This window comes from Thunnus albacares, chromosome 8, assembly GCF_914725855.1.
Source record: "Thunnus albacares chromosome 8, fThuAlb1.1, whole genome shotgun sequence".
In the NCBI taxonomy this organism is placed as follows: Eukaryota; Metazoa; Chordata; class Actinopteri; order Scombriformes; family Scombridae; genus Thunnus; species Thunnus albacares.
The window spans coordinates 14,343,230-14,358,703 of NC_058113.1; the positions used below are offsets into that span (position 1 = coordinate 14,343,230).

General features: G+C 38.6%; 1 protein-coding gene across 12 annotated transcripts in view; it reads left to right on the forward strand.

Moving 5' to 3' along the window:
* The window catches only part of LOC122986684 (focal adhesion kinase 1-like), a 65,468-nt gene that overhangs the window by 17,601 nt on the left and 32,393 nt on the right, over positions 1-15,474 (forward strand). For 8 of the 12 annotated variants that reach the window (XM_044357988.1, XM_044357987.1, XM_044357979.1 and 5 more), the window contains 14 exons: positions 5,273-5,559; positions 5,673-5,839; positions 8,325-8,412; positions 8,960-9,039; positions 9,169-9,231; positions 9,382-9,436; positions 9,788-9,928; positions 10,481-10,558; positions 11,123-11,230; positions 11,780-11,897; positions 12,246-12,276; positions 12,739-12,809; positions 13,225-13,242; positions 13,904-13,960. In XM_044357988.1, coding sequence (XP_044213923.1) covers positions 5,317-5,559; positions 5,673-5,839; positions 8,325-8,412; positions 8,960-9,039; positions 9,169-9,231; positions 9,382-9,436; positions 9,788-9,928; positions 10,481-10,558; positions 11,123-11,230; positions 11,780-11,897; positions 12,246-12,276; positions 12,739-12,809; positions 13,225-13,242; positions 13,904-13,960 — 1,318 coding nt within the window. In that variant the 5' untranslated portion in view covers positions 5,273-5,316. The remainder of the gene's footprint in view (positions 1-5,272; positions 5,560-5,672; positions 5,840-8,324; positions 8,413-8,959; positions 9,040-9,168; positions 9,232-9,381; positions 9,437-9,787; positions 9,929-10,480; positions 10,559-11,122; positions 11,231-11,779; positions 11,898-12,245; positions 12,277-12,738; positions 12,810-13,224; positions 13,243-13,903; positions 13,961-15,474) is intronic. The other 4 variants (XM_044357982.1, XM_044357991.1, XM_044357985.1 and 1 more) reach the window with 1 other exon arrangement.

Below are 15,474 nucleotides of genomic sequence, written 5' to 3' on the forward strand. Positions count from 1 at the left end.
CTGTCGCCTTAGAGATTTGGGGGCCATATTAAAACTGAACAATGTCTTTAGATAACATACTTTTACCCCATTTCCAAGTAATGTATGACGTAACAGTATTTACAGCATAAAGGCGCTGAATACATGCACCAAGGCAAATGTAGGTAGGTATGCCTACCAGTAGGATTTTATTAAGCTGTATGTGGTATTTAGGTTAGGGGTATGTGTGTGATATTGGATCGATGTATACTATGGTATGTAACAACGTTTGAGCGCTTAATATGTAATCTGATTATTCTGATGTGTGAGTGAGCAGCAGCAGATGGCTGGTTTGTGACTCCATGGCTCCTCTGGTGCAATGGTTTCTATTTAAAACTAGTTGCAGTCAAAATTATGTCCCCAATACATTTTTTAACTTGGCCCTCCGAGACAAGGCATGAAAGCTGTATGCAAACTAAGAGAGTTGCTGTTATAACGACTGAAAGTATGTTGTACAACCGTATCACCGCTTACGGACATTCTGGACAGGGTTTTCCGGGGAGGGGAGGGGGTCCACAAAGGATGTTTTGATGATATATTTATCAGTATAACCCACCAAAAATACATAAAACTTTGCTGTGGGCTGCATCTCAAAAACTTCGGTTGCGATTTTGAGCTTAATTGAGGCGACATAATTTCACTAAATCTACAGTATTTATAATTAATTTTTCACAACAGCAAATGACAACAACAAAAAAATCTTATTACATTAATCTAATACCCACATAACATAAAAGCATCTGATGTCACAAAGTAAACTGACATGAAATGTTACAAGGTTAGTAGCAGAACATGGTCAGGTGTGGATTTTTGAGATTGGATGAACCTTATAGATTTTTAATAGTTAATCACTTAATGTTTTACTATGCATCATGATATTGAAGGAAGGTATATTTAAAAATAATATATATATATTATTTTGAAATCTAACAGCTGTACTGAAGTGGTTCAGAGTCCATAACTCCTTCCAACTTTGAAATGCAGTACTGATCTTCACTTCATAAAGCTTATAGTGTTCAGGAGGAAGTTCAGAAGATTTGTTTGACCATTTCAAGCAAATACACAGAGCCGGGCTAGCTGTTCCTTTTTAAAAAAGCTTGAATTGTCAGCAGCCATTGAAGGAGCAAATGAGAGTCAGAACTCTGGCAAATCCCAGCTCATATATTGTTATTTTGTGGAAAGTTCCCAGTAAAACAACACTAATTGTGCAGCCTTTAATGCGTTAACAGTGACAGTTTTCATCAGATAGACAGAGGGGTAGTAGTTACTCAAAAGGCAGCTGGTTTTGTTATAATGAGGTGATATACTGGTATTTTTAATGGACACTCTGCTATTGTAACAAGCCACCTAATAATCTAGTAGTATCATAGCAGTAGTGGTATCTTTTTAATTGATACTAATACTGTAAGAGATAATATGTAATCTGATCTACACTAATCTGTTGTGTTAAAGCCTTGCAGGCCTGTTATACACTGACTTTTCTGTATTACCAGTATTTCTACTTATCTACAGTGTGAGCCTGCTCTAATGAAAGCTACATATATGTAAATACATGGTAGACTATGTTCACCTGCTGTACCAAAGATTCAGTTTTCATTCTGTGCCTCTGTTCTTCTCAGGATACCTCATTATTTTAGCTAATGACCAACTAATCTCCATTTATCTGTCTCTTAAACTGTGGAGACTTAGAAAGTAAATGCATAATAACCTTACATTACCTAATAAAATGTACATAATCTACACATCTTTTCACTTCTTGTATGTTTCAAGGGCTTCTTGCCTTCAGTCACTTGAACTTTAATCCATTACCTGATTCTGTACATGAAATAACATTGAAATTTACATCTTTATAAAATCTAAATTAGATATTTGGACAAGAACTAATTTTCTTGGCAGGTAAATACTTTATTTAGTGTTTACTTCTGTAACCCTTGACAGGTGAGCAAAAGGATCATTTCAGGCATTTCATACACAAAGCATAAATAATGATCTGGAACATCTTCCCTCAATGCATGTCACTTCAATGAGTGACACTAAAAGTTATGAACAAGAGCCAACAGACCTTTTTAAATAACACTTTTTGAAAAATAGTTTTAGCAAAAAATATCCTGTCTATACATATTGTCTACAAACTATATCTTCTTGGGAAATTAAGGATAACAATAATGACCGATGGAAGATTACAAAAATAGTAGCAAAAAGGTTAATTAAGTAGAAAATACTAAAATATTAGAGTGAGGGATTTCTAGTTCATAACAGTAACTACAGAGAAAATAACTTACTATACTATATAAACACACGCTCTAAACTAGTGCAATAGACCTTTTTACAGAAGACATTTTGACATGTCCAAAAATACAGGTGTAATTAATAAACTTAATAATGGCTAAATTCCATTTAGCTGCTTCAGTTTCAGGTCCTGGTATTGTTCCTGCCGGCTCGCTGTCACACTGTCATGACTTACTGGGACACTTGAATTGAAACGAGCCAATCTTTTAAAGTTATTAGTAACACATGCTTTTCCTGCTATGACAAGTGAAGTGAAAAAAGCCTCTCCATAGACACAGGATGTAATAGAGTGTATAGAACTTACACAGACGCACACTATTGATACAGTAAGTTCTTTGCAAGAGAGTGCTGAGTCGGGTTATCAGACACATAATGTCCCCTTTTACACTTCTGGTGCAGTCATTGTGCGCACACACACACACACACACACAGAGGCATGTATTTCACTTGCTGTCTTCAAAGAGGCAACTGTAGGTCAAGCTGTTAAAAGTGCTGAACCAACTTTCTCTGGATCAGTCTCTATATTTCTTTCTGTGTTTCTTTCTCCCTTTTTTCTCAGTATGAAGTGATCTGGCTGTGACCTGAATGCAATACAGAAAAATGAAAGCACTGACTATTTGGTTGCAATGTTAAAAGCAGTGATTTTTCTGCTTACTACAGGCTGTTTAGGAGCCTGACCATCCGTACTGAAACAGCTATTACAGGCAGTGACTTTTGACTGAAAACAGTTTGTCAGTTGGATTTATTGTCAGTGGATTAGTGGAGGCATCCAGTAAAAATAATCAGACCTTTTGGCATTAAATAAACTGTACATGATGATGCAGATCAGTTTTAGACAGGTATTGTGGAAAAAGTAATTTGTGGTGGATTATGTTCCTGGTACTGGAAATAACCCATGAAATGATTCTCTCAGATTTGGTTTACTTGCGTCTCTTTTGTTACCACATGATGGCCAGAATTCACAGTCAGCTGAAACTCACTGGGGTGATGATGATTCAACAAGGCCTGCTGGGATATCCAGGAAGTCACAATACACTATGACACAGGAAACGGCAGAGTGTGTATGTCAACACAAGGATAGGATGTGTGAAGATGAACCTACTGTAGAAAAGATGAGGTCAATAAATAACCTATATGTGAAAGAAAGTCGGACAAAAAGAAAGAATTTGTTCTTGTTTTTCTGTAGTTCTGGTAGATTTTAAGTCCAAATTTGTTAGGCACTGACTGCAGTGTGAATATCATTCCTATTGTAGCCTTATACACCAGTCATATAGTTAATGTGAAGCGTGTTATGCTAGGACTTAAAATTGAACCAGGTTTTTTTTTCACGAGGAAGACTGCTTTAAGGAGACTTCTTGTGTTTCTGTAGGCTCATTGTTGAGAATTTGTCACAAAAGAATTCATCCTGTGTTTAGGCTGTTACCCAACTACAGTAGACTAAGATTACAGTGTAAGAGGTTTGGAAAGGTCATTCAAACACCAGTATGTCAGGGAAAAATTTAGTAATCCTCCCACAGCAGATTTTAGGGTGTCAAACCAGATTTTAAGAACCACCTTGCAGTCATGCAGGCAGGTGAGAGAGGTAGAGATGTGCTTTAGAAAGACTTGAGTTTGGCTTGAACAGGTTGGACACATCCTGTTCACTTACAAAATGGTTGCTTTTAGCTGCTTGTTGTCAAACCAAATGCTTGATAAGATTAAATACCTGGTTGATTTAGCAGTTGACTGTCCAGTTTGACTGAAGTGTTTCCCACCGGTTGACAATTTATTTTTTAAACCCAACTGATTTATGTTAACTGTGTGTCCATTAGAACCCTCTAAAAAGACCTTGTGTCAGTATTTTTCTGGTTGACATTGACTCATTTACTGACTGACTGAAACACACATGTAGTCATGCTCAAGTGTACAGTACCAGTCAAAACCTTTGACTGGTACTGCATATTTCTCTGCTGTCTCACTACTATTATTTGTTTGTGTCCTGACAGGTTTATTATCTGTACTCCACCTGGATTTGTTTCTGTGTGTGTTCTCTTTTATGGCTTTATGATTATTAATGTGAACTGTTTTGTGTTGTGACAGATGTATAAAGTGCAGTATTAATGACAGACTGGTGGTGACTGAGAGGCTGGTTGAGTGAGCGTTTTACTATCTCAGCTATTCCCTCTGCTGTTTGTTTAAAAAGGGTTGATGAAGTAGTTTTCTTTATGTACCCTAATTGTCTTTTTTAGCCTGTTTTTTTTTCTTTGGCTGTGCAATCTCGGAACTCATCGGCTATCTGTCTGATGACGATTTAGCCTCTTGGGACAACGGCCAATATTTAAAACTAGGTCTATCTGCAGACTCACAGTATCTACATTACACACCCACTTGGTTAGGTTTAGCCATGAGCAGTAAGATGATTAGGGTTAGGGTTTAGGGTTTAGGGGAGTGTGCCATTACGGTGACAATATCAGGGCGGATGTCATGTAGTAAAGTGGGTGTGTTGTGTAGGTCTGCAAGGCTAGATCTTTCTCAATATTTCAGGGTTCTGGTGTAGCCAGGGATATCGGATAAGGGATATCAGAGCCGAGACTTCCTCTTCCATGCGCCGGTCATTGTCCGATTAGCAACTTTTTGTTGGTGTTTTAGGTCCAAATGACATGTCGGCTAATCTCTATAAACAGATATCTGTATAATAAATGCAGATAAATTAAAAAGCTGAATAGTCATCAGATGATAGACGATGGGTTCTGAGATTACTATCGGCAAATGCGTTCCATCTCTTTTGCTCTCCACATGGACTATTTACCTGCATGCAACCAAAGCCTGCTCAAACATGATATGTCAATACCTGCTGTGTAATACTCTTTTAACAAAATCAGATCATGGAATGAATTTCCAGTGAGGAGATGAGGCAAGTTGCTACCAATCAACTATTCAGTCACATTTTAACCTCTGTCTTCTCTGTTTTTCCCTCTGTTTTCAGAATATGACAGCCAGTTAGCCCCAGCAGGAACATCTGAGTCAGGCATGGCGTCGTCTTCCTACTTGGAACCCAACCTCAATCACTCCGCAGCGGGTGGTTGTGGGGTTAAATCCCGGTCTGGAATGCCCGGTGGTACCGGTGTTGGTACCAGTGGTTCTGCAGGAGGTCTTGAGCGGCCTCCAGGCTCCATGGACCGGGTTCTAAAGATCTTTCATTACTTCGAGACAAACAGTGAACCATGCACCTGGGCTAGTAATATCAGACACGGAGACGCTACAGATGTCAGGGTGAGACAGAAGCTAAATACAGAATATCGACACACCACCATTTCTTCTTTTACCAGCCTCTATCATCATCATTTCCCTGCTTCTCACTTCTTTTATTCATCTTTGTTTAACAGGGTGTTATCCAGAAGATAGCAGAGATCCACAAATTACGCTGTGTGTCTTCTCTTGGCCTCCGTTTGACCCATCTGCACTCTGAAGCACTCCATTGGTTACATCCTGACTTGGGCGTGTCTCACGTCAGGGAGAAATATGAGAAACAACACCCCCAGGAGGAATGGAGGTAGAATCACAACAAGATTCAATGTTTTTTGCTCACTGCCTTTTCCCACTCCCCATTATTTCCCCCTGTCCTGCTTTTTCCATAAGGGCTACCAAAGAGTATTGTATGTGTATATGTGCATATATATGTGCTAATATCAAGTAACAAGCCAGGCAACATAACATCACTTTATTCTTCACAGAGGAGGTCTAGGAAGCTGATCGGCTTGGGAGCCATTGAGCTGAGAACACATAAGTATAAACATGTCATCATGCCCTATTGGACCATACAGAAACTGCACTTGTTAAGGCTACAAACCTGCCAACCAACAGTACTTTATTAAGCCCACCATAAAATTTGGACTCAAGCTACATAACAAATGTTCCCAGTGAAACCATTTTATTCTTTCCAGGAACCATTGACCAAGACTGTTAAACATACTCATGGTTATTATTGAGTACACATAGTAAAAAACATTATAACCAAGTATGTAATGTTGAATTGTCCCCCTTTAAAACAGTTCCTGTCTTGTTTTTCTTGAGGTTTAAAATTAACCCATTTATCTATGTCTCCCCATTGTGGATTGGGAGGAGTTAATAGCTGAAATGAGTAAGGGGCTTATGGTGTTAACTTAAATTGAAATGTACAAAGTGACTTCATTTCACAAGTGCATGACCTGCACGAAGGTACTATTCATTGCCTTTTTATTGAATTGTTATGTACTGTGTAAAGCCGTGATGGAGCTGCCTAATGTTGCTCTGTAGGAAAGATGTTCTCTGTCTGATGAAGGGGAACATTTATTTGCCTCGTTATTTGAAAGCAGCTCTGTCCGTTTTCAACTTATACTCAACCTATAAATATACCAGCGCCAACTCTTGAACATCCTCAGCTGATATTGTTAATAACCTTTCTAACAATTCAGTCTGTTGTTCTGAAGTTCATGTGTTACACCCATAGTCATTAAAATTGAAATGAATTCAAGATGAAGGAGTTGCCCACACCGCTTACATGCAGCGGAGGGGCACTGCAAGTTGTTGCAGCTCTTCCTCGGAGGGTGGCAGAGCTGCAAGCCCACAGGAGCTTCTGCTGCTGCCAAGCTATTGTTAGAACGGCAGCAGTAGCCCAGGGGATGGACTGACTCTGTCTCACTCCCTTGCGTGCTTTCTCCCATCCTCTCGTGCGCTTGCAGTTGCTCTTTTTCACTTTGATCTTTCTCTGCATCCTTCTTTCTCTCATCTCTCACATCTGTGTTTTCTTTCTTACTCGGTTCTTTCTTTTCTTTCCAACGCCATTCATTATAGAACAAGGATGTTTTATTCATTTCATCTTCAGCCTCGATTTCCTTTTGTTATCTAACTATAGGTCTGTAGCATCACAGCAGCTTGGAGCTCACTACTCTCCTGACCCATTTCTCTCAACTGTAGTCACTGCAATATGTCAGTCATAAAATAAAATCACTATAAACAATCATGGCCCATCTGGGTACTTCTACGGCACAGCTAACTGGCAAATGTAACGGCAGGAATCTCATTATGCTTTATGGTTGACACTTTCAGTTAGTTCACTGTCAGCAAAAATACGAGAGCACGTCTCACTGAGCCACCACACAGTAAGGTAGCTCGGTGAATAGAAAAGCCATCTTTTAACTTCAAGACTTGCTTTCAAGCCACTTTGTAGGCAAACCGCCACCCTGCTGTAGTGACTTTGGTTAAGAATCTACCCCACTGTTATTCTGTAGCCAACATGCACTCTCACTTCCCACGTCACGCATGACCATGACTAATTCCACCATAATACGGCAGAACATGTGTGGTAGAGCTGGGTGATTAAAAAGACATACTTGATATTTTAAGCCTTTTGATTTTATGCAATATATATCATAATATATTTATGCATTTTGTCTGAAACGACTTAGAGATTTTATAAAAGGAAACAATGACTAAAAATGCCATTAGATTTGCACAAGACACCATTGACCCCTACACACATTCTTTCATCAAACACAGTAAACATTTAAATATATATTAGATAAAATAACATTTGAATACAAAATTGAAGTAAAAAAAACAAATGTTTCCACTGATTTTACATATTAAAAGGAAGTGGTGAATTTTCTTTCATATTGTAATATTTTACATAGAAAACAGGTATATCCAATCGGTTGATAATGTTTGACAATGTTTGAAAATCAATGCCTTATCGTGGGCCAACACTTACATTAATCTAATGTTACTTTTATAGATTTTTTTTCAGACCAAAACATCATGTTTTTTTTAAATTGCTGTGCCTCTCGTCCCTGTTTTACCTCTATCTCAGCCAGAGTTGGAGCTTTAAATATACTGAGGTCTGTGTATGCGTCAGCCGTATGTGTGAGTAAGCGTTGCTCCTTCTGTCTCTATGTCTCACACATGCGCTGCATTAGGATGCTACAGGTTTATTCAGTCTGTGTGTGGGTGTATGTGAGCTCTGTATGGTTATTTAGCCAAACTGTCTCTGTGATTCTCAGGTATGAGTTGCGGATGCGGTACCTTCCTAAAGGTTACCTCAGTCATTTCTCTGAAGACAAACCCTCTCTCAACTACCTCTATCACCAGGTGAGACACCACAGAATAAGAGGAGACAGAAATGTGTCTTTGTTTTGTTTTTGTTTTGTTTAAATGATTCATAAAGTGAGAACAATCTATGACTGCATCATTTAACTTTATCTAGAGCTACTTATTATTTACAGAATGATTGTTATAAAAAGCTATGCTGTAGGACTGGACAATTGATCAGAATTTTATCGAAATCACAATATGGCCCACTGCAATTTTCAAATCTCAGGAGGTGCAATATATGTTAAAGGCGAAATGTGTGTCAAAATACCATACAAAATAAATATTTTGTGCTGCAGAGATGTCCTGGCTTACACACCATATTCTACAGACTTAAGAAAACATCTTTTTTTGGTGTAGATCCCTGAAAAAATCATAATTACTTTAATATGTTTTACAATTAAAATGAGAATAGTGATGCAAAAATTAGCATTTCCTCTAATATTGCAAATCATATTGCAATTGCAGTAACAGTCAAAATAATCGCAATTAGATATTTTCTCAAAATCATTCAGCCCCACTGTGCTGCTACACTTTGTTTCACCAGGTGAAGAGTGACTACATGCAACATATAGCCGATCAGGTGGATCAAGATGTTGCTTTGAAACTGGGCTGTTTGGAAATAAGGTGAGAAAATGCAGTTTGTGTATTCCTTTATATGCCACATATTATTGCTTTTTTCCAGAGTATTTTAACTAGAAATGTATCAATTAATCCTGTGTCTAAACCATCATCCTCTCTCTGTTAATTATACAGGAGGTTCTTCAGAGAGATGCCAGGCAACGCCCTGGATAAGAAATCTAACTACGAACTACTAGAGTAAGATTGATTTGATTGAAACATGTTTGTTTTCATTTGCTCCGCACTATGAACTGCATTACCTCTGATTTTAATTCATTTTAACAAGTTGTGTTAAGGTAAATATGCAACTTTTCAAAGATAAATGTGACACTGTAATTCTTTTTTTAGGAAAGATGTTGGTTTGAGAAGGTTCTTCCCCAAAAGCCTGCTGGACTCTCTGAAGGTGAGATAAAAACACTGACGATGTAGTAAAGCAGCAGTGATTTCCATCTCCCTGAATAACTTTAGTTCCATTACCTAATAACAGAAGTGAAAGTGGCAGACATTTCTTTGGCAATTCCAGTTTGGCCTTGTCTGCTGGCTGAGCTGATGACTGTTTGACTGGTGAACTGGCAGGGACACCATCTTGACGCAATAAATGTCTGGCTCAATATCTGATTATCTTACTGTCTGGAATTAAGTTGAACCTACTGTTGTCACTCACAGTGTGCTTTGTCAGTTGTCTGTTGTGTCTCTCCCAGAAAGACAGTTCCTTACCCCTGCTTTTTTCCTCCCTCTCCTCCTTCTCTATCAGGCAAAGACTCTTCGTAAGCAGATCCAGCAGACCTTTAAGCAGTTTGCTAACCTCAATGATGAGCAGAGCATCCACAAGTTCTTTGAGATACTCTCTCCCATCTACCGCTTCGACAAGGAGTGCTTCAAATGTGCATTGGGGGTAGGACAGCACTCAATTCATTGAGACAAATGTTGCGTGTTTAGATGAATAGTCCATTGACACATTTTCCCTACCTGGAACTTATTACTAAGTCATGGTGGTGGAGGGTAGTTAACATGCACAGGGTAGAAAGCATGCAGGGAGGAATCTCATCTTTAATTTAAATGTCTTGTCAGAACCATGCAAGATGAGGTTAGCAATAGAAGTTGCCATGTTTGTTTCACAGTCCTGCTCTGTGTCTGTGCCAGCACAACTTTACTGTGATGAACATGTTATAATGGTGATGTTACTGTACATAAAGTATATTGCATAGTCCTCATACTGTCCTCTGCAGTAACATGCTATTAGTGTCATCTACATAAACCCTTCTTTAGTCTTATTTAATGTCAAAACTAGTAAAAACATATCAGAACATTAAAATTGTTATATTATCACAATTATTAAATTTATGCCATTTTAGTTATTGTACAGCAAAATGTGACTTATAATGAAAAATGGCATCTGTGTTAATCTTGTCTTTCTCCCACTGCCTCTCTCTCTCCCTCACTCTAGTCTAGTTGGGTAATATCAGTAGAGTTAGCTATCGGACCAGAGGAAGGAATCAGCTACCTCACAGATAAGGGCTCAACGGTGAGTATGCAAAATCACAACTCACCACAGAAAATCTAACTTGGCACTCTGAATCCTCAGTTAGTGTGTAGCCATTTCTTTCTTTCTTTTTTCTTTCTTTCTTTCATTTTTTTTGATCATATGGTCATTAAGTCATCTATATGCTTATATTTCTGAACTGAAGAGGGCTTTCAACTGTATACTCTTATTTAAGATGATTGGAAGGCCACAGTGACAATCCACCATACTGCTGCCCTCTACTGGTTTGTTTTGTCTCTCCAGTAGACAGATTCTCTCATGTGTCCTCAGTTGTCCAAGTTGAAATTAAGTGTCTTGAAATGGCAGTAGCTAAGTAGTTTTTGTTACAAAACAGACAATATGTGCTGAAAAAATCCAGACGTGTGATTGTTGTGTTGCATTATGCCACCCAGTGCTCAGTGTTTATTGTTGTATTTAAAATGGGCTCATAGGAAAAAAGAATAATTTCTCATCCATGTGCCTTCCAATTCACTTAAACGAGAAAGTGTGTCCAAGTGTTACAATGAATTAATTTTGATTTGTTTGTATCTGTCTTTGTCTCTGCAGCCTACACACTTAGCTAACTTTAACCAGGTTCAGTCCATCCAGTATTCTGCTTTAGAAGAGAAGGACAGAAAAGGCATGCTGCAGCTCAACGTAGCAGGAGCTCCAGAGGTAAAAAAAACAAACAAAAAAAACAAACACTCACAAACACACACGTTACATACTGTCATATTGTTTACATGCAGCGTGGTTCTTTGTGAAACACTAATGGACCCATCAAATATTTGGCTCCGTCTGCTGTTATCAGACTGTGAAATAGGAAAGTAAATGCTGCCTCTGCTTGTTAAACATTGTGGTTTAAGTTGTAGCACCACATAAATAAGCAGGACAAATGCTGTGAAAAGATGTAGAGAAAGAGGGAAACCGCGCATAGGAGGGTGAAGACGAGTGTTGCCATCTGTACTTGAGTGTCAGCGTAAGTGTGTCTGTCGAGAGCGGGTGTGCGTGTTCGCAGCAAGGCATGTGGGCATATGAGTATCTGTGTAGGGATGTGTGTGTGTGAAGCATTGAATGTGTGTATATGCGCGCTGGTAGGAGACGTTATGCTTAATAAAGCTCTCATTGTGTCCAAGTCCACAGTGAAGCAACTCTCTGTCCCACTCTTACACTAATCCTTCTGTGTGTGTGTGTGTGTGTGTGTGCGTGTGTGTGCGTGTGCAGCCTCTCACAGTCACCACGGCATCACTGACTACGGCAGAAAACATGGCGGACTTGATTGACGGCTACTGTCGGCTCGTCTCCTCAGCTACTCACTCCTTCATTGTCAGAGTGCACAAAGGTAGGACACACGTTTTACATTTGAATGAATTTATACATCATTGTGTGTTTTGCTGCGTTCTAGTGTTACAGTTATGTGGAGATAAATGATTGTGATAATTTATGCATTGTTTAGATGGTAACAAAATGGCTAACATGTTTACCTCATAGCATAAATAGCACTCAGGGCTGAAATTGCTGTCAGCCATCTTTCAAACAGTAGTCAAGTCTGATTGTGGCTGTTGAGGCTTTATGCTTGTCACTTTGAATAACCAGCTCGTGCTTGGCTAGTCTTTTCTAAAAATAACTATGGCTGCGAAGAAATTGTTGTGGCTCTTACATGAAACCATGTGTTCATTTTGTCTTAAAGAGGGAGACAGAGCTCTGCCTTCCATCCCAAAGTAAGTCAACTCTTTTTTTTTTTCTCTCTCTCTCATTAGATGCTTTATGAAGTAAAATGTGTCATTTTCCTGTGAGATCGGGTGTAGCTTAATTTCTAGTGATGCATAAGAGATGTATAAGAGCTTCAGATGTTTAACGGTTGATGCATAGCTCTTTATTTTTCACACACTTTGTTCTGCACTTCAGAAAATGTTTGAAAGGAAATTTGAATGTGACTTTAAACCCAAAACATGGAACGGATTAACAGACTAATGCAACATTTTAACATTTATTTATGACAGAATTTAAACTCCTTATATTGTCCATATCTATAAAACATGTTTCATAATGTTTGACACACGTGACAGGATGCGGGAGGAGCCTTCATTCTTCTTCTGCAACTAAAAGTTCATCCTGAATAATAATTAATTTAGGTTAATATGGACCAAATACCAAAAATAACTTTCTCCTCTGTGGCGCAGAGTTTCAAATCATGAGAGGCGGATGGAAAAACGGATGGACGGAGTACGGACCAGAGCTGTCTGTGTCTCAGGTATAAAACCCAGTCTCTCTTTCTCCGTCCCTGTTGGTCTCTTTCACTCTCTGTCCGCTGCTCTAAATGTCATGACTGACAGTGACTGCTAAGAGTTAGATAAAGCGCTCATAGATATGAGTGTGTGCACCCTGTTTCCCCCTATAAAGCCTCATCTGTGTTTGCAGTGAGGAGTCCTTGTCTGGCCAGATGTCCACATGGAGAGCTTTAGTCACTGTCACTCTGTCTCCGCTCTGACTGTCTACTGACCTCTGACTAACTCACAGTTACACATAATGACCTTAAAATTACCTTGAATGTAGGATCAATGCATTAAATTATAGCTTATATGTTTTAATTTGATTTAACAGTAAAACTAATACCTTTCTCCCTCTCTTTTCTCTCCTTCTCTGTTTGTGTCAAACGGTGCATGCAGGTCACACTAGTGGCGATGGTAAACAAATTCTTTCTATTAACCATCATAAAGTAGTAACATATAGGATTCCTGCTGTGTGTCTACATTTATCATATATGTGTATAGTATCTGTCTCTGTATCTGCCTGTAACTGTTGCAGCTTTATCCATGACTCACCCTGTTTTTTTTTTTTTTCAACTTGTTTCTCTGGAAAGAACAAACCTTTCCACCCCTCCCTTTTCCTCTGTGTGTGTGTGTGTGTCTCTCACTCTCTACTATACCTCACTCTTCTGTCTCCCATTCCTCGTGTGCAGCTGTTCTATAGTACATGAACATTTTACTGTAATCGTTACTGTAGTTGTGCATGTGTTTGGAGTCGGGTATGGTGACAGTCATTCGGAAAGGTACTTCTGTCTGATGATGGTGTGTTTCTGTTACTCTTGTTATTTTCACTCCTTTTTAACTCTGGGAAGGTGTGTTCACTCAGCTTCTTGAGTTGCATGCAGTAATTTGATGCGTTTATTTGTTATTGCTGTTTGACAGTGACGAGGAATATAATGGTAGTATTTCTACCTCTGGGTGATATAAAGCATCTTATATCGATATCAGGATAGGACAGGATGTGAGCTTGTCTCTTTTATCTATCTTTTCTTTATCACCAAGCGAGACTTAATGTTTCTTCGCTAATTTCTCCTCTCAGAAACAGACGACTATGCTGAGATCATAGATGAGGAGGACACCTATACCATGCCTTCAAGTGAGTAGAAATACACAGACACACACACACACACATACACAAGCACACAAATATTGCAGATAGCTCGTATGACAAGTGAAGAGACAAAGTGACTGATCAGTGGATCTCATCAGACTCGCCTGTTTGTGATCATGTAGCGTACTGTGTTTGCGTATGAGGGTTGGTTCGTGTGTGTGTGTGTAGGTGGGAAGGTTGCTAGGTTGGGTCACTGGGTGTCTCTCAGTCTTTGTGCTCGCAGTAAAGTTGGGTTGAGATCAGAGTGAGGAGACTCTTCTACTGTTAATGCTGCTCAACTTCATTTTCAATATATTTTACTTAGATGTAATTTTTTTCGTGGTCTTATCTGAATATTTTTGTGCTAGGGCAGGTAATTCTGTCCCAAAACTAGATAAACAATCATCTTATTAAAGTATGTTAAAGTCAGATGAAAAACTAAATTCACCTTTTGAAAAAGATTTTATAACTATTGTCCTTCTCACATCAATATAAAGCTGAAAACCATAACTTTTCCACACATACAGATGAGCATTTATTGTTGCATTTGGAAATGTTTCACCTCATAATTGTTGATATCACGACGCAGGTACCATAATCACTAAACACATTAAACATTATACAACAGGAGAATATGTTGAAATGCTATAAATGAGCTGTATAACGTATTTCACCACAGTCATCTATACTAGGTGGATTTAATGACTAATCAGGTCTAATTAAAAATTTTCTGATTGCAGCTTTGAATTGGATTGGTTGATAAAAAGAATGGCTGGTAAAACAGTGACTGAGGTTTGAATGAAACTACATTTTCAGTAGTCACATGTAGTAATCTTTCATAAAAGGGGAAACCACTGAAAGCACATACTGTCTGTATATTAATAGACCTGCAGTCTATTTGAGTTGTCACAAGATTCAGAGAGAATCACAACTTCCTCAAACTGATTTGATATGTTATGAAACCAAAATGTCTGTTACAGTTAACATTTTTTAAATATGTTGCTACCACATTACACTACTATATGAGTGTTCAGTGTGACAAATGACAATGTGTTATAATTTCTGTATGAGAGATCAGTGAAGAGGTTTTTCTGCTCTAAAAATGCTTGATGATTAGTAGTGAACAGCTATTAATCATCCCTCTGAATGAGAAAGGTATTTCTATGCTGCTGTTGCTGCTGAGTAGTGCCTGCTCACCAGGTTTAGGACTGTTGTTTTTATTTAGCTCACTGCAATGCTAAATAGTGGCAATGTTCAGAGGCAGCAGAGATGGGCGATATCACTTTCAGCTAGGATGGGAAATGCAGCTGGCAAGTTGTGTAAAAAAAATGCCCATTTAAACTGCCTCAAAATGTTGCCTGGGTATCATAAGCACATGTTGTTCCATGCAACCAAATTCCAACATGGCTTCTGCTTTTTGACCATTCATAAATTGCCTTTCACCTAAGTCCTGTTGACTTACAATTTTAATACAGAAACACATTCTTAGAGAGCAAGTTAGTCAAACAGCGGTAACAGTA